The 20078-nt window shown below is 40.3% G+C and overlaps 1 protein-coding gene across 1 annotated transcript; it reads left to right on the top strand.

Moving 5' to 3' along the window:
• Positions 1-79: 79 nt before the first annotated feature.
• Positions 80-19325, top strand: inpp5jb (inositol polyphosphate-5-phosphatase Jb). Its single transcript, XM_058071397.1, has 13 exons — positions 80-526; positions 6089-6589; positions 7863-7970; positions 8165-8273; positions 10028-10144; positions 11263-11438; positions 11667-11778; positions 11959-12068; positions 12200-12398; positions 13356-13493; positions 13562-13645; positions 13727-13831; positions 14474-19325. The coding sequence occupies exons 2-13, from the start codon at positions 6102-6104 to the stop codon at positions 14786-14788; spliced, it is 2061 nt and encodes a 686-aa protein (XP_057927380.1). The 5' UTR covers positions 80-526; positions 6089-6101; the 3' UTR covers positions 14789-19325.
• The last annotated feature ends 753 nt before the right edge of the window (positions 19326-20078 follow it).

Genomic DNA, 20078 nt, shown 5'->3' with positions numbered 1-20078 from the left:
TAACAGACATCACCTTTAATCTAGAAAAAAAAAGCCTAGCTGTGTTTTCATGTATTTCTTCCGAGTAACCACTAGACGGCAGTGTGGTTTCATGACAGCTGGATGATACCTTATAGCAGTCCAAGTCCTAGTAGCCAGCATTCAGCTCAGTCAACCACAGACAAACGAAACCTGTTTATTTTAGTGTAGTACTAGCGTCAGACTGGAAGGTGTCACGGTGCTGTTCGGTCACACACGCTCAGTGTCCTTCACGGAAACGCCGCTCTGAAGGACACACGGTGACATTAGTGTAGTGTTTGTCTCTTTAAGAAGCAGGAGGCGGCGTTGTGTGTCCGAGCGATGTAGCCTGCTTGTCCGTGTGGCCCACCCCACCTGCTCCCTCTGGCCGAGGACGACAGGAGCTGGGATGCCGATGCTGTCATCAGGAAATGAAAGTTGAAGAATATCTTTACCTGTAAGATATCTTGGGGGGTACATCTTGGTAGAAGTCTGCTGGCTCGCTGAAGAATTGTCATCACCCAAACCGGTAAGTGACGAATATAAACACCCACAGGCATGCTTAGGTCTACATGTTGTATTTCTACTGTACAGTACCTGTCTTTTAAAATAACATAGCATTGTAATTTGTTGCATTCATTTAACCATACAAACCTTAATATCTGACCCACAATTTCCCCATGTTTATACACATAATTAATATACACACTGCCAAAAATATATAAATGCATCTTCATTATACTCATCCCCTATGTTTTTTTTTGCCAACATCTCACAAACCCAGCAGCAACCATGATGGCAAAACACTGAAGTAAAATGATCCTCATCCTCTCCTGTCCAATCATGTCCTTGAAGCAGCTCTCTAATTAGGCCACATGATTATGTTCCTCCTTGAGACATTAGTCATATCTTTCACAGTATGCAAATGAGCTCTTAATGTTTAATACAACATTCTAACAACATTTATAGGTCAGAATGTGGAAAAAGCATAATAGATCCCCTTTAAAGTCTATTTCAGAATCTGTTATATGATTAATTAAAAATAAACAACATTTATAGGTCAGAATGTGGAAAAAGCATAATAGATCCCCTTTAAAGTCTATTTCAGAATCTGTTATATGATTAATTAAAAATAACCTACATATTTATTTGTATCATGTAATACAAAAGTCGTCAAATCAAGTCCCTACTCTATGCATATATATTTATGTGCAGCCTTCGGTCAGATGACAAAAGTACATGCTGAGAATACCTCACCAATATATGCAAGTAGCTTTTCTTTGGATAAGAGTACTGAAATACAAATGTTACAAAAGTGTTGCATATATACAGTATACACAGTATGCTCACAGGATGTACTACATTGGCATCAGGGTTGATCAGGCTCACTGCAATTTCTGTTCTGCACAAATGCGGTGGCGGTTTGATATTTAGTGAGGTAATTTGATCGCAATGAGAGCGCATGATTGTGTGTGTTTAGTTGAATTGGCCCTGATTATCACTCACTCACTTCCTGTAGATAGTGTAAAGATGTTGCACTATGTGTGCACGACTTGTGCAACACTTTTGCTTCAGTCTTGACAGGAAGGAACATGTGTAGGCCAGGGCAGGCATGTCTAAACTTTTGCCACTGACAGCCACATAGTGAAAAGTCAAAGATGTTTTATATTTTACACTTTGATGCTCGTATGTTTTTCATTGTGCCACAGCACAATAAAAAAAAGGAGCTGCAGGTCACCAATGGCCTTTATTTGCCTTTGTTGGAATGATGATGTAAACCTGCAGTTAATTCATAATTTGATACATTTTGTACATTAAAGATGTAATAATATCTCTCATTCATAACAAATTAATTTTGATAATACTCCAAGGGCCAATACAAAATGAGCTGTAAGCCAAAAATGGCCCTGGCCAACACTTTTGACAACCCTGGTGTACGGTAATTTTTAAGGAAATGCACCGATGCAGACCCATGTAAGAGGAAAAGTGTGATTCCTAAAAGTGTTATTTTATGAAATGCCTTGCTCTCGATCTCTGCTGAACAATGCTGGCACCCTGTTTTGGTCTTACCACTTGTCTTTGTCCGTTTGCATATTTGACCGGAAGGCAAAGTGTTCTCAAAAATGAAAGATTTTCTCCAGGCAGATTATTCTTGGCACTACTGCTAACCAAAGGCTGGGCTGCACTGTGAGGCACACTTCCTGTCCCTCACTCATTGGATACCATGTGGGAAATCAGTACACTTCTGTACTGTCCCAAAAAAAGCCTGATACATTGAAGCCCTGGTTTTTATGGGGGTTATATCCTAGGGACACCAGCAAATGGGTGTAAAAACACAAATAATTGATACACTCATAAAAATTAGACTAAGCTCCAGAACTCCCTTTTCTCATTCATTTCCATTGTTTACTCATGAGGCAATCTGGGTTTAGGCCCTAAATATAACTCACACACTTAGTAAAAGTATACATTTAAAGTATAGAATGTATAGGTAGCTTCTCACCACTCAAGAATGCTAATCAGAAACAGAGTCACGGTATACCCTTTAGTCTGGTTGTTAGGGCAGCACTAGCCGTCCAAGCCATGTCCACACTGCTTGCCTGTTCTAATTCCTGTAATGACTTATGATCGTATATCAACTCATATTCATATTGCTATAAGTTTTGAGGACAGATTGACAGTTGAATGTAGAGCTTCCATAACCAAACAAACTTTTGCATGTCTACACACCACTGCGGTGCGTTCAAGGGCCGTGTGAAAGCTCAAACCTTGGTCAAAAAACATTATAGATGATGCATAAAGATATAAACGTGTACAAATAGTGGGCTTTCTTACAGTGGTACATGTACTGTATAAACTGTAAATTTGACGTCTACTGTCGTATATTTATGTATGATTACAGACCTACGGTGAATGAGATGTTTTCTGGCCTATTTTCAGAGGGAAAAAAACAAAACAATAATTTTACGACTAGAAATGCTGAATCACGAATGTGCGGGTATCCACTGTATATATGCTGTTACACAATGAACGTTAGTGAGCAGGATAGCACAAAATCTAGCACAATCGGCCCCATGAAAAACAACGAAAACCAGGACATTCTCATTACTTACTAAAAAAAGAAATCCATGACAACCAGGTGTCCTGCGAAAACAGGACATTTGGTCACCTCAAATAAAAATGAATTAATGAATTAAATGAGTCAAATGCCATTCTGTAGTGGATCAATGAGTACATTGATGCCAAGCCTAATAGTTTAGCATTGAGTGCCATTCTATATTGATATTTCTTCTTACATTTTTGCATCAGTATATTTGATGTTATCAGAAAATGTTGACTGTAATCTCAATATTTTTGACATGCTGTCGCTGGAGCTGTGGCCCGATCAGGAGGCTGAAGCCTAACATGGAGCATAGTGGTGCTCAGGGATCGGTGCTAGGACCTGGAGGCAACATTTCCAGTTGTGGCAGCATGTCATTAGTGTGGAGGTCAACATTAGTGTGGGCCTCACAGGGACATATGGCCCCTAGAGGCCCTGAATGCCAACACTCTCCTTGGCTGTGATGTCAAACATTAAACAGCAGGCGATGTGAACTGAACATGATAGGCACTGAGCTTGAAGGCTACTCATGCAGAGTGTGACTATTATTGTACACTCATAGGTGCACCCAAACATCCTAATGCAGTACTTCTCACATAGTCGGGCGGGCTACCCTGGGGGTCGTGGAGGGGTGTCCGAGTGGGATGAGTACATTTGACTTGGAAATTATTTTAAGTTCTTGCAGACATTATCGCAGTTCATTTTGTTCATTTGTTTTGATAATCAATTGGATTGTATGCAGAAGCATTGTGTCAACAACTCATACAGTGCTCTGTACAGATAAATTATTATCATGTTCTCAATTGTATTTCACTTGGTTGCGTGAAAAAAAAAATTCCCCTTCCAGGAGGGCATGGCAAACAATAATTGTGAACCACTGGCCTAATGAGATAATTACTTAATAGTGCTCCATTTTGAAGTCTATGAATAATATGTTGATATGTTTATTATTATAGTTTGCAATTCTTCTTCATGCAACTTAAGTTATAAGTCTGATTTCACACTGGAATATATGATAACGTATTGACTATTATGATATTTTCTGCAAGTGTATCTATTGAGGAGTTTTCATGAACATCTAAAGATGTCATGACCAGTCGTCATTTCATGTTGTCAGGAGCTAGGGAGCTAAACAGGACAAGGTGGAGCTTGCTGTTTGAATTCCTCTACATCCTCTATGGCTCTTGCTTCCCTCTTGCTCTCGGGAGGCTGCATGTAAACACCATGACACATTTGTTATTATCAAATTGTTCTGCTCTCTCCTCTGTGGACGTGAGCGGAATACAAAATGCTAATCTGTCTTGACTGTTCCCAGTGCAAAATATTTTTTTTGCTGTTGCTCTGACATACATTTGGGGAAATACATATTTGTGTCTAGTCCTCTGAATGCTGATTTTATCCCATCATAAAACAGTGCTGACATTTACAGGATTTACCTTTACTGACCTCGAGATTCTTACCTCCTGTGTTCTTTTATTATGACCATTATTCTATGTAGACACCAGAAAAGATGATGCTGGTTATTGACTCAACTGTTCATCTATCTCTACTCTTATCATTTAAGACCCACCCCCTCCCACGTTAGCATAATTGCCCTCAATTGCAACCCCTGCCTCTGTAAAAGCCATAAATGGAGCATAGGAACACGTTGTTCCCAGACAAAGAGAAAGCGTGCCGAGTGTGTCACAGATAGAGAGAGCGAGAGAGAGAGAGCATGTGGACTGTTGCTCTCTGCATGAAAGTCATGGTCTCCATTCCTTCAAGGTCATCAGCCCTATTTAATTATTACCAACATAATGACATGGACAGGAAGAAGAGTTCATGTTTGCTGCATAGTAGACACAGCAACACTAAGTGACACCTGTTTCCAAAAATACAAACACATGACACAGATATTTTTAATGCAAACTTGCATCTTGTACATCATAGACTGATGGATCTGGGTTAGGTTGTCACAGTTTCTTGCTTATGTGAATTAAAGCTATTATTTAATCGTACCCCTTCTAAAGGTCTCAGCAATTACTGACAGTTTTTTAACTCCCTGTGTTTAAATGTTGCCATTTTCCATTTTCAATAAATCTGTGTGTTCTTTTTTTTAATAGGATTTAACAAATGAGAAACTGGGTTTATTTTAATGGCATCTTTTCCCATTGTTGTCAAGCCATTTTCATTATCATTGTCACTTTTTGTTTCTCCAACTTGCCGTTGCTCACAGATCAATTGTTAAGATTTAAAATCTTTTTTACATGGGATTGAATTATTATTCTCGAATGGAATTTGATTTTTAAATAAATTAGCTTAACAGCCCCAAGGCACAATGTGCCTTGTACTGTTGACTTGTGCTGTTGTGGATCATGCAAGTCCCTCCTTGTGTGTAGTGTGTTAGCGTGTGTGTGTGTGTATCAGGTGCACTCAGCTGATATGAAGTGACTGTGCATCTCCCTGGTTACTGCAGGAAAGGCAGACACATTAGGTAAAAGGAGACTGGGTGGTACAGTGTGTACTTGTTTTCTCATAAAATGCACCACAAAATATACCACAACATCAGTGTTATTGTATTTTATTTGCATTATTGTATGTTAATGTATATGCCCTTTGGCAAGTATTGCTGCTGCAACAATGTATTTTTGAGGCTTTTAAACAGCAAAAATCAGGCCAGTCCCATCAGGGGACTGTCTGTTGACTTCCTGTTGGGACATTATTGGGATAGTGAGCTCTGTTGATTATTTTTCATTTGTGGAAATTTGGCAGCGGAACCTCCAAAGATAAACATAAGTTATTCTAATTTCCAAACAGTCTTTACTACTATTTGAATCAGTTCCAGCATCACATTGTCTCCATAATAAAACATTTTTAACCCTACTGGGTTAATAACATAAGAAATGTAGTGTCAGATTAGTATCAGGTGATGATAATGAGGGAAAGTTGCTTTTACTTTAAAATATTATGTTCTGTTGTTTTCTGTTCAGTTACAACTGTCTTTTTTTATAGAGATAAAAGGAAAATGGAGCAAGACAACATGAGCCAAAACCAGATGCCAGCAGACAACCCCATTGTTGCAGAAGGTGCAGCAACATCGCAAACTCCTGCTCCAAATCCATCACATCCAACACATGAGCCCACGGCTGGGGTGCCTGCCGTAACTGCCAGGCCTCGTCGGCCCCAGAGGAGTGCTAGAGTAGAAGGTTCCGTAGACATATCTGAACCCAAAGCTGAGCCCACACCAGTGGATAACCAGGGCCATTGTGCCCCCGACGGTGCAGCAGCAAGTCGTGCAAAACCTGCTTCCAGTTCCCCCATCAGAACCTCAGGGGATCGACCCAGCATCAAGGCTGGTCCGAAAGGTCCAGGACACCATGCGGTCAGAGCTGCCTCGGTGCCCCACCCACCTGCCAGCAAGCCTCTACCCTCTCACCTTAACCCTCATGCCCAGAGAGCTCTGTCGGTTGCAGGCACTGCTGACACTCAGGCCCACACTGTGGAAGATTTCAGGCAAGTTTGCTGACTCATGTCTCGCAATACTCATGTTGTAACATGCCTCCACTTAAGGACTGAACTAGATCAGTTTACGAACATCATCTCACACAGCCGCACTCACATGTAGGCAGTATAGCAACACGATGCTGTACACAAGCATTTAGGTCTCCTTATTGGCGTATCTGTCATTATGATATTTACTCATCGAAAACATCATGTCATTGTAGTTGCAGTTTTGGTATAACTGTATTGTAATGGACAACTGCACCACTTCAAAGTTAGAAGTGTTTCTTTTGTATTGTTCACATTATTTAGCAACATGAGCAGTGCTGTTTTAATATTAAGAAAACTATATATTATGTAATTGCTCACATAATGCCAATGTTATACTGTAAATAGCTCAACTTATTTGTGCTTTATTCAAGACTTCACAACTGCTACATTTTAGTTATTCAGCAGATACCTATTGATGTGCCAAGAAAGCATTGTTTATATAGTTCTTCTGGTCTTAATCGTTGCACCACAAAAATCTTGTGCCAAATTAGAGGCTCATAGGTCAGTTAAAGCACTGATTCATCGTAGCGCCACAGTAGAAGCTCTCAATTAGGTTAGAGGTTAGAGGTTAGACTTTCTTTATTGTCATTGCACAATAACACAGCAGTGAAATTGCCAACGAAATGTCGTTGCCTGGCTCCCGTGTAATAATAAATAATAAATAATAATGTGGAGAATAAATTGATGACATCAAATGTGATCAACAATGTACAGCGTAAACAGTAAATTGCACAAATAATTTAAATAATTTTGGATAAATTATAATAATTTTAATAATTATAATAATAAAATTAGCTCACTATATGAATGAAATCTTCTAAATGAAACACTCGCAATGCACAACGCGGTCACCAAACACCAAATCTGTTCATATAAGGCATACAGAACAATGAACAGCTTCATGTCTGTCTCCTTTCTTCTGCACTGTACTGCCTATACTGTGTAGGTGCTGTGGTGAACCATTCAAGTACACTCCATAACTCACCAATGTAGTCACGCTGTTAAAAAAATGTTAATGTACCCCCATGACAATGTATGTGCCACACTTTGGGAACTTTGGGGTTTAGGTTATTCACAGTAAATCAAATCAAAATCAAATAACTCTGCAGTAGAATTTGACATAAAGATATGCACTTATATAAGAATGCCATTGTCATTCCTGAAATTAAGGTTGCAGCCAAGAAGAAAAACATTAGATGATGAGATAATCTCATAACAGAGTCTTTGCCAACAGGGTGCACATCATCACTTGGAATGTGGGTTCGGCTACACCCCCTGATGACATCACCTGCTTGCTGGGTTTGAATGTAGGCGATGGAAACACAGACATGTACATCATCGGGTGAGTGTTTCACAGTGGCAGCAGTGGTTTTCCACATAAACCATCTTCCATGAAACATTGGTTCATGTGGATGTGGCTCCATCCACACAATTCTGACTAATGAGCAGTCTCTCTTCCTGTTGTAAATGATGATCAAATGGCACTCTTGTGTTTGCTCCCCCTGACTTCTGTGCATTGTGTTGTATGTATCCAAGGCTGCAGGAAGTGAACTCTATGATTAACAAACGTCTGAAAGATGTCCTCTTCACGGACCAGTGGAGCGAGGTCTGCATGGAGAGACTCAGCCCCTTTGGATATGTGCTGGTCAGTAATGGTTTTTGGTTAGGAACATGTGCTCGGTTATTAAAAATGCAGTTCCGCTTCTATTCATTATTTGATGGCTCATGAGGTCTCTGCTCTGTTGCTGCCGCTGCCTCAACTCATTTTGTACCCTGAGCAACAAATGGAGTGATGATTTATAACAAGCGTGTAATGTTAGCGTGTCCGCTATCTTCCGCTCTCTGACAAGCTCGTTGCGCAATGTCTGACTGTTGTTGTTTCAGTCTCCCTCGGCGCCTTTTTTTGCTTTGAAATACAATCGCCAATACATAACACTTTCAGATTTCTTTCAAATTTATTTTATAAGAAACATCTCATGGATGCACTGGGTCGCATCCTCAGTGACTTGTATGTACATTATGGCCGCCTCTATGACCATGTTACTCCATATTGATTTAAATGTATTTTGTTTGTTAGTACTTAACAACAACAACAACAGTATATGCCCATGGTGTAGGCCATAGAGTGATCAACCACTTGCTTATTGGAACATGGCAGAAAATCTGAAAATGTCCAAAAAACCCAAAAAGATGATGACTTTCAGTATCGGTAGGTCTACTATGACCATTTTAATCAAAATATTATGGTTGCATTCTTCATACTGAGAGGTAGTTCTGATATATTCTCTCATGTAGTTAAATGTCAAATTAAAGCAACGTCATTTAGTATGGTACAGTGGCTACACTACAATCAATGTCATAAACATATAGTTTAATTAATACCATATTACCATACAGTTGCAATTTTGGCACAAGCAGTTGATGTTGTCTGCCACTGTTGGCATGGTGAGCGACGTAATCATCTCTTGGAGCATGAATCAGCTGTCAAGCTGAAAGAGTGAGACAAACGTCTCCCAGGGTGCTGTTTTATTTCTGGATCACTATGTTGTCAGTGTTGATGGGCCTTAGGACTGATGTTCTTCAGCTATCGTGGTCAGCTACATCAGTTGAAGACTGCTGAAAAATAACGTTAGACTGGATTAGAAACATAGTATTCGATGCAAATAACAGAAACACCAGTGTGATACACCACTGACTGTCCTGCTGAACTACCTGGCTGTGAATGCAAACAATGAAATTGTCTACAACTACATATCTAGTTTAAAATTTGTGGTTGTACTCACTCAGAGGGGTTTCTTAAATTATGTATTTTTTTTCTGTAGGCACCATAGAGAAATGCATCCAAAAAGTTGATCCAATTTACAGTTAATTTGAAAGTATTATGCAGCAAAGCTTTAAATCCAGCCACTAACAGCACAGGCATTATAGTTTCTTTAGTCACGTGGAAATGGAGAGATAGAAGCCTCCATTACTGGCCACAGGGCATTTCAGGCTCAGTCTGGTTATGCTTCACTGGCCTGCAGTTGGGATGAGTGGACCAGTGGAGGAAGGTGGGAGGAGGGGGGACACAGCAGTATCACCATAAACATCCACTGGGAAGCGTTGAATAGCATGCAAACACTTCTGTTATCTAGGTTGTACTTTAACCAGAGCATGTGCTAAATTCAACCATCTACAATGTGTATTGTAGACTTACCATTCACAAATGTCAAAATCTGCATAATATGGCAAGGCATACAGAAAGGCAACAAATGACCCACAAACAAGTCAAATTTTCTACAGTGAGGGCTTATCGTAAACCACAGCCATGTCAAAACCTTGTCGTCACCAAGAATTCCACATACCTTTCATTCTTTCATCAAGGTAAATGGCTGTCTCTTCTACCATTTTGTCGTTCAGGTGACCTCCCAGAGGATGCAGGGTGTGCTGTTGCTGGTTTTTGCCAAGTACTACCATCTACCTTTCCTCCGTGGAGTCCAGACTGAGACCACCCGCACCGGCCTGGGAGGTTATTGGGTGAGAAGGCCCCTGACACGACCCTCTAATTAGGACTGTGTTATGAAATATTCACACTGCAACAGAGACGTACATACTTAAATATACACCCACCAGCCACAGCATTAGGTCCATCACAACAATGAAATCCAGTTTCAGAGAAAAAACTACACCCTGACAAAAATGACGATATATTATACAATTTTTGGCTGCACTGTGGACTGTGGTTAGCGTGTTGGCTAAAGAATCAGGAGATCAGAAAGACCTAGGTTTGATTATCTGCTTGGGCATATCTGTGTGGAGTTTGCACGTTCTCCTTGTGTGTGCATGGGTTTTCTCCGAGTACTCCGGTTTCCTCCCGCATTCCAAAAACATGCTAGGTTAATTGGTGACTCCAAATTGTCCATAGGTATGAATGTGAGTGTGAATGGTTGTTTGTCTATATGTGCCCTGTGATTGGCTGGTGAAGCAGCATAGAAAATTAATGGATGGATTGGATGGGACGGATGGATGGATATATACAATTTTTCAATCAAAGCAAAACTAGCAAAGTCTAATGTAATGCTTAATTGAGTCATTTTATGTGTAAAAATGTTGGTTATACTATATATGGCAATGCAATGGAGACGTATCCATCCTAAAAAGGTTACTTTAGTTTTTGTTTGCATGACTGGCACATTCTGTAGCACCTGTTTTTCATCAAGTATAGCCAATTACATGCAGATTGTCCTCATTGCTGGGCATTTGCATAAATAACTGCCTGCAGAGTTATGCAACACTGACTTCTAAGTTAAATCCTGCTGTTGTCCACCCTGCACGGCAAGCGTCAGCACATTCTTCACATTTTATACACTGAAGCCTCTTTCGTTATTCAGTGAGGGAGAACATACAGGAGAACAATGGGAGTACATCTACAAAATTCTCTTCTCCCTCCTACTGTGCATGTACACTTTGTTGGTAATGATTATTCTGTGACTCACGCCGAATAAATTTCCTGTTATAGCTAAGGCAAAGACACATACCTGTAACCTGTGTACGCAATAAAAAATAACTTACCCACAGCATCACTACCTCAAATTACTTTCTCACCATTTTGCCTGTATTGATTTCAATGATCTTTGTGTGTGTGTGTGCCACAGGGTAACAAAGGCGGAGTCAGTGCCCGCATGTCAGTGTTCGGACACACAATCTGCTTTCTCAACTGCCACCTGCCGGCTCACATGGAAAACTCGGATCAGCGCATGGACGACTTTGAGAGCATCCTGCAACAGCAGCAGTTTGAGGGCCAGGCTGCCTCTGGTGTTCTCGACCATGAGTAGGTCACAAGCATGAAGAACACACAGTGATAAGCACATACGTAACTGTATGTAGTGAGCTCAGTCATGAAGAATGGTGATCCCCACAACTAGTGATTTATAGAGGAAAATCTTGAAAATGATCAGGCGTGCCCAAACGTTTTCATACCACTTTTATCTGGCACAGACATACGTTTTGTGTGGCACATGTGCAAGTATATAATTTAGTGTCCTATTTATCTCTCCAGTTTGGTGTTCTGGTTTGGTGATCTCAATTTCCGCATAGATGACTTGGAAATGCAAGTGGTAAAAACAGCCATCGAAAATAACAAATTTTCCATGCTGTGGGAAAAAGATCAGGTAAGATCATGTTTTTCATCTATGTTCAAAGTGAGTAAAAATTACTTTTTTTTTAATTATTTTTGCAATATTTTTGTTATGTACTCTGATTGTATGTGTTTGGCCACAAGGGGGCATGAGAGATTCTGACACGCCATGCACACAATGCAGACATTGTTATTTCATCCTTTATTATTACAGTTAAACATGGCAAAGGACAGTGAGACCGTGTTGGAGGGTTTTCATGAGGGTCCCCTCAAATTCCCTCCTACGTACAAGTTTGATGTCGGGACAAATGTATACGACACAAGGTTGGTGAAGCAGCTGTTTTTAGTCAATACACTGTCTATCTGTTATAAGGCTCGTACAGCAGCTTTATTAATAATCAATCAATAAATCAATAATTTAAAGATATTTCTCTTGCTTCTTATTCTCCTCCCAGTGGAAAGAAGCGTAAACCAGCCTGGACTGACCGAATCCTGTGGCGCCTCAGAGCCACAGCGCCGGCTGCCAGCCCAGGGAAGCGTAGTTCTACTTCTGGGCTGAGCAGCGGAACCAAAGTGACACAGCACTACTACCGAAGCCACATGGAATATATGGTCAGCGACCATAAACCCGTCTCTTCCATCTTTACCTTGCAGGTGAGACCACCTCCTTGGGGACGGGGACACAAACTATTTTTGATACACATTACTTAGTGCTATTTTTTATCCTGTTACATTTTATTTGCAATGTGTTCATGTTTTGTGTGTTTTAACTGTACAGTCGTCCCTCGCTAATCGGGGTTAATTGGTTCCAGACCCGTTTTGTGAAGTAGTATACTTTCTAAACACAATTTTACCATTGTTATAGCCCTCTGGATATGAAATAACATCCAATAGTCACTTTTACACTCCTATTATTCTTTGTTTTCTCATCTGTAATGTGCAGACTACTGGATCACTGCAGGGACACAAGAGACAGCTGCTGCTATAAACATAGCTATAACTATCCGTTCATTTTCCATACGCTTATCCTCAGCAGTCTGTCAATGCAATGCATTATGTGAATTATTTATAGAAATACAGAGTTATGGTGTCAGATGAATGGTAGAGAACACAGAAGTAAATGCACGGTGTATTTCAATATACACAGTGTATTAATTTATCTATACATGGAATTACCAAAAAATCGCATAACATTAAACACAAAATATTAACAGCTATTTAAACAGCAGTGCAGCAAAGCATGATGGGAACTCACACTAGAATTATTTGGCTCACTCTGCTATTACACACATTATTATTCTAAGTCTTTTAAAAGCTGTATAGCTCAGCAAGAGAGGTCCCATTTAAAATTAATGGGCAATTTAAATGGTGCCCCCTGCTGGTGAAAAGTCACTTTGTAGATTTGACAATGATGGCATGGCTTGGTTGATAAAGTTCCTACTTCACAACCCAAAGGTACCTGGTTCAATTCCAGCTTATGTATCTATGTTAACTTTTTGGGTCACATATACAAGCTTGGTGACCGGTGAGATACACTGTGGTCATCTGCAACTAGGCATTTCTTGTTAATTAAATCCTTATAATTCTGAGTATGACCAATTTTCTCTCCAGTTTCCTTACAAGGTGGATGTCCCCTTGGTCACACTCCTGGTGGAGGATGAGTGGAATAGTATTGCTGAAGCTATAGCCAAATTCAAAGTGGCACCCAACTATTCCCGCAGTTCCTGGGACTGGATTGGACTGTACAAGGTAGAAAATGTACATAAAATGGGCTTGCCAAACATGCTCTGTAATTGCTGCTGTCTCTACTGTTCAAGGTGGGTTTCAAACACCATAAAGACTATGTGGGATACGTGTGGGCCAAGCAAGAGGAGGCAGATTTTCATAGACAAGAACATCAGGTAATGTGGATGTGTGCTGAAGTCTCTTTTAAAGCCAAGGTCCTCTCACAATCAATGACTGTCTCACAAATTGTTGTGCAGGTAACCTTTACGGAAGAGGAATTGCCTAAAGGCTCAGGGGATTTTATCTTGGGTTATTATAGCAACAACATGAGCACCCTTGTGGGTGTAACTGAGCCATTTCAGGTAAACACAAACATTATATGGTATTTTGGGTAGGGATGCTCCTTTCAATTGGCCACCAATATTATCGCCCGATATCCGTGAAAAATCCAGTGTGCAGTGCTGTGTCGTGTCTCGACCTAACTAACATCTTGGGCAGTATCGTCCCCCTACTTTCTTTCACACCGTGCAAGCGTGCCAAAACAATAATGTCTGTCATGTGGAACTTATCTACCAACACATGGCATGAAAACTGTCTTTTTCGGGTGTAGCACATTAAAAAGCTTTGGTTTAATATGACAGTTAAAGAAGTAAAATTTGTTTTTGTCTATATTAAGCTAATTATATGGTTCCTTTTTTATATCATATAGCCAGTAGCAGCAGTGCAACTCGGAATTGAAAAAAAAAAAAACTGTATAATTAATCCCTGCGATCGCAATCAATGGTTTTCAGTAATGGATGATTGTTATCAAAGTCGGCAGAATAAAACCATGATATCGGAGCATCCCTATTTTTTATAATAACAAACAATGTTTGTTATTGATATTAGCAGTATAGAATAAGAATGTGTGGATGGAATTATTGTGCTGTATTCAGCTGCATATTTAATGCTGTTTCATATTGCTTTCCACGTTGTGCTAATAGTGCTTAATTTCCCCTCCACAGATCCAGCTCCCCACTTCAGGCCATGACGCCAGCTCTTCAGACAGCTCTGATTTCAGCTCAGAGGACGACAGCACTGTTGTCCTCATGAAGTCCAGGTCCCGCAGTGTCAGTCCTCACAAGAGCAAGCACCACCGCCATCGCAGCAGCAGCCACAGCCGCTCTGGAAGTCCTGCACGGATCAAAACTGCCACGGATAATTCACCATCCCCAATTTTGTCAACATCTGAGCGTGAGTCCACAGAACGTCCAGCAGATGGCAGCCAGCGGTCTGATTCTGAGGAAAACAACAAACAAAGAGAGGAGAGAGGGGCATGATCATTTTGTCAAAAGCCACGAACCAAATGATGTGTCTTTTATTTGATACATCTACCACACTGGATGTTTTATGTCATGAAAATGTACGCTTTGGGATGTCATCGTTTTCATCATTAACCGCCTGGTTCCTTTAGAGCAGGGGTTTTCAAATACTTCCAGCAGGCCTCCCCAGGGAGAAGGTAGAAGACTTAGGGGAGATGTAGCAGCTTGTGAAAAATAAAGATAAACCCTGCATAGGTCATGTGGGCGCCTTGACACTGCAGAATAATTCTGGCTAAAAAGAGTCTGGCCTGAGCAGAAAGCCGACAAAATACATTTAATGGGGGTAGGCGAGGCTCCAACTCTATCATAGTAATGCACTTTGAAAATCCCTGCTTTCCTAAGTGTTTCATTGTGTCCTGTATTGTCCCAGTCTCAGACAATAATCCATAGTTGCAATTTCTTCATATTTTAAGGGCATTTTCACACATTGTATTGGTCACGCTCATTTATTCACTCCATTGTTTGGGCAGCAAATACGTGCGGGTGCAAATGAATGATGGCATTGCTGAGAATGTGATCTTGCTCAGGTTGCACATTACAAGTGCTTTGCATTCAGGGATCTGACAAAGCACAGATCTTGTTGCATTGAAATTGTTTGAAGAAAGATGTCGACATATGCTAAAGTCAGAGAACGCATCCTACTGCATCCAACTCCAGTGATTCTAGTTAAAAGTGATGCATCTTGATTTTGTTTTTAAAAATCTGAAGTATGTTAAAAGGCAGCAAAGTGGCTAAGCAGTCAGAGTACCAGCAGTCACATCTGCAGACTGAATACAAACAACAATCAGCTCAAGGCCACATGATCGTTCACCTTTCCCGTTGAAAATACAATGATTTTATCAAGCTTTCATTCATTCATTTCGAGGGCACAGTGAAATGGTCAAGGGCGTGCTGGAGCCTATCCCAGCTGTCTTTGGGCGAGAAGCAGGGTTCACCCTGGACTGGTCACCGGCCAATCACAGGGCACATAAAGACAAACAACCATTCACACTCACATTCATACCTATGGACAATTTGGAGTCGCCAATTAACCTAGCATGTTTTTAGAATGTGGGAGGAAACCGCAGTACCCGGAGAAAACCCACGCATGCACAGGGAGAACATGCAAACTCCACACAGAGATGGCCGAGGGTGGAATCCAACTCGGGCTAGCCACTCTACCGCCGTGCAGCCTTTATCAAGCATTATTTTTTTAATGAATGGATATGTCCATGTAATTACAACAGGTGGTTCTGATGTGGTGTATATATCCCATGTACTGTATCCACATGAACATAATGCAACCTGCAGGGGACACTTGTAAGTGACCCTACAGTGAGCATCTCTCCCCGACTACTTGATATCCAGGCAGAAACAAAATTGAAAAATGCAGATCGGGGTTTAGGGGCTCTGCTACTCCAGCCATGTCAGCAGCATTGCACGTGTCAGTGCAGAGAGTGAATGTGAGTGTAAAGGGCTTTAAATAGACCCCCAAATGAGTGCAGTGGGATGTGGCGTCCCATGGGAGGATCACTGTCAGCTGACACAGCACAGCTGTCCTGCCAGAACTCATTTTTATTGGCTGTAGGGCAGCTGATATTGTCAGGCCGATAAGGATTAGGTTTTTAATGTGATTGGCCGGGCCTCAATAAACAAACACAAAAATAACAACAATTTGCTTCTTGCATGACTTCCAGATGAACTTAATCATCTGGACAAATGTGAGTAGAAACTCTACCATGTAGAGCAACTACAAGGGTTTTGTATTTGCCTTGTGAACCAAAGCTGTCATGTGACATTATTATGAAATATCAACTTGCCAATGTGATATTTCATCTACATGAAAGTGTCATACTTTACATGCTTAGTTTGATTTCATTGCATTTTTGTACGTTTTGTTTATCTTATCCTTCACTGATTGTGGTGATTAAATGACAGTAGCGGTGTTACCTTGTTACAGTGTGACCTCTGACGACCTACCTAACACACTTTGACTGTTTGGAACTCTTAGAGTGTAGGACAGTATTGTGTAGCTGTAATCTCAGTGTGTATGTCTACGATTCAATGTGTCTGGCTGAACTGTTTGATATGACTGCGTTTGCATGGTGTGGACATACTCTACATTCCGATACTGTGATTTTTGTGCCGTAAAGTGCTGTTTTTGACTCTTGTCATAACTGTGAAAGTTGTTAGAGAATTAGCAAAGGTAATGTTGGTAAATAATATATCTTACATGTAAATGTTAGGTGAAGAAGAAATACAAGGACGGTTACGCCTGCGTACATCTGAAGGTGTCGAGTAATTTTGCAGTGTAACTTAAGAATTTTATTTATTTGATAATGAAAATATAGTATAATGGACTTTTTGTGTAGCGTAAGATGTTTAAAAAATAATAACTGATTCTGAGGTAAATTAGATATTGTCAGTCATGCTGAGTGACAATTGTGAAAAAATCTGTACAGAATGTCATTGTTTTCAATTAATATTGTATGTAAGAATTATACAAATGAAATATGGTATAACTATAGACAATCTATGCCACAAAGTTTATTTTCCCTGAATTATGTATTTATTTTCTTATTTAGATATATATATATATGTATTTGTTAAATGAGCCTAAATTCTGCTGGCCAGTGAGGGAGCATTATTTCACTGTAGAAAAATGTATTTTCTTTCCTGGAAGCTATGAGAAGTGAGCTTTGACATGTTACTTCTACTGTGTGAAGTGTAGGTTGTTTAGTCTACATGTGTTTGTATGATTGATATTGAAATACTGCAAGCTTTGACTTGATATTTGGCATATGAGACCATGGAAATTCCAAAAAGTGATGTCACATGCAGTGCAAAGAAACTACATTGGTGTGAAAAAGTGTTTGTCCTCCTGATTCATTTATTTTGCCCGTTTGTCACACTTAAAGGTTGCAGATCATGAAACAAATAGAAATATCGATCAGTGACGACGCAAATGAACACAAAATACAGTTTTTCAATGAAAACTTTTATTAAGAGAGAAAATAATCAAACCTACATGGTCCTGTGTGGAAAAAGTGATTGCCCTCCCCTGCTAAAACATCCATCCAGCCATTTTCTATGCTGCTTATCCTTCCTAGGGTTATGGGGGTATGCTGGATCCTATGCCAGGGGGTACCACCCTGGACTGTTCATCAGCCAATCACAGGGCACATATAGACAAACAACCATTCATACCTATGGACAATTTGGAGTCACCAATTAACCTAGCATGTTTTTGGAATGTGGGAGGAAACCCAGGGAAAACCCACGCACTCACAAGGAGAGCATGCATGCTACTTTTTACATACTATATTCTGTGCACAGATATGCCCAAGCGGAGAATCAAACCCAGGTCTTTCTGATTTCCTGACTGTTGGCCGACATACCTTCCACCGCGCAGCCCTCCTGCTAAAACATAACTGAGCTGAGATTCATTGAAATCTGGAAAGGTTATAAACCCATTTCTAAAGCTTTGGTACTCCAGCAAACCACAGTGAGAGAAAATTTTCAAAAATGACAGCGGTGAACCTTCTCAGGAATGACCGGCCAACCAAAGCCATGGTGGTCCTCATGGAGACATGAGGTCTCAAAAGACCCCACAACAACATCCAAAGAACTGCAAGCCTCACTTGCCTTGGTTAAGGTCAGTGTTAAGAAAAGAATAGGAATAGGAATAATAAGAATAAGAAAGTCACTGGACAAAAACATCCTGCATGGCAGAGTTCCAAGACAAAAGTACTGCTGAACCATTACTACAATACTGCAATTCAGAAAACATATAGTATATTATATAAGTATTTCAGAAAATCATACCAACAGTAAAATATGGTGGTGGTATCGTGATGGTATGGGGCTGTTTTGCTGCTTCTGGACCTGGAAGACTTTCTCTGATAAATGAAACCATGAATTCTGCTGTCTAGCTAAAAATCCTGAAGCAGAATGTGACCTCAAGCTGAAACCAACTTGGGTTCTGCAGCAGGACAATGATCCAGGACATGTGGCTGAAGAAAAACAAAATGAATACTTGAGTGGCCTCGTCAAAGTCATGACATGATTCCTATTGAGATGCTGTGGCATGACCTTAAAAGGGCGTGTCATGCTTGAAAACCCTCCAATGTTGCTAAATGACAACAATTCTGCAAAGATGAGTGGGTCAGAATTCATCCACGGCGAGACTCATTGCAAGTTATCGCAAATGCTTGATTGCAGTTGTTGCTGCCCAGGGTGGCCCGACGAGTTTTTAGGTTTAGGGGGAAATCACTTTTTCACACAGGGCCATGTATGTTTGGATTTTCCCCCCCTTAATAATAAAGTTTCATTTAAAAACTGCACTTTGTGTTCAGTTGTGTTGTCATTGACTATTATTTAAATTTGCTTGATGATGTTCTTACAAATGTGTACTTTTTGTATGGTTGTCAATCATTGCTGCTTCAATGAATGATATAACATGCTGCTGAGATTAAGGAGTCATCTTTGTAAAACTCATGTCTTAAATCCAGGAACTGAAAGAATACAGCCAGACCTTCTAAAATGTTTACTATAGCGAACCAGACAGACGACAGCGGTGTGTTTGCGTGTCAACAGCACTGTTTGAACTGATGTTAGGATTGTTTCCAGAGGATGCTGTTGTGTTCTGGAGGAAAGGCCACACTGCATCCTGCACAGAGCAATAGCAGGTGCGTCTTGCATCATGCTTTTGCCAAAAGAAAGTGTCTGTTCTGCAAATTCATGCTGGCTTGCCTGCACTGATGCAACACCAGCCAGGGATTGAACCACTTTGTTGTTATGGAAACCAAAATTCCACAAGTAAGAATAGGATGGATGAAATAAAATGTGGCTTATCTTGTTTGTTCAGTCAGATATGCAAAACTCAATATTATGGAAGTAAACCTTTGACCTTTTACAAGCCACGCAGGCTGTTGATTTTTAGCTACAAGTATATGGTTAATGATTCCTTACTCCTAATGATATTAAACTATCATTGCTCTATATCCAGGTTCCCATTTCAAAAAACAGACCTCAGCCAGGAACATGTTCACAATGAGTGTATAATCATATTATACTGGACTACATGAAACACAAAAGAGCGATAAGGGCCTTTTAAATGTACAATAATACAGTTACAATGAAAGATACCAATCACACTTTTTGTAAATACCTTTTCCAGCTATAGCTGGATCTTTTAACGTGTTCTAACGTTGATGTAATTCCTCAAATTGAAACTTTGCCTACTTTAAATCACAAAGGCAAGCACACA

Source organism: Doryrhamphus excisus, chromosome 4, assembly GCF_030265055.1.
Source record: "Doryrhamphus excisus isolate RoL2022-K1 chromosome 4, RoL_Dexc_1.0, whole genome shotgun sequence".
Classification (NCBI taxonomy): domain Eukaryota; kingdom Metazoa; phylum Chordata; class Actinopteri; order Syngnathiformes; family Syngnathidae; genus Doryrhamphus; species Doryrhamphus excisus.
The sequence above is the reverse complement of the archived record's forward strand: the minus strand, read 5'-3'. Positions and strand labels throughout refer to the sequence as shown.

Bases quoted from the DNA above. Each gene is read 5' to 3' on its own strand.
- inpp5jb (XM_058071397.1), top strand. From the start codon at position 6,102: ATGGAGCAAGACAACATGAGCCAAAACCAGATGCCAGCAGACAACCCC. The intron at 11,439-11,666 runs GTAGGTCACAAG...TTATCTCTCCAG, and splicing joins TCTGGTGTTCTCGACCATGA to TTTGGTGTTCTGGTTTGGTG. The intron at 12,399-13,355 runs GTGAGACCACCT...TTTTCTCTCCAG, and splicing joins CTTCCATCTTTACCTTGCAG to TTTCCTTACAAGGTGGATGT.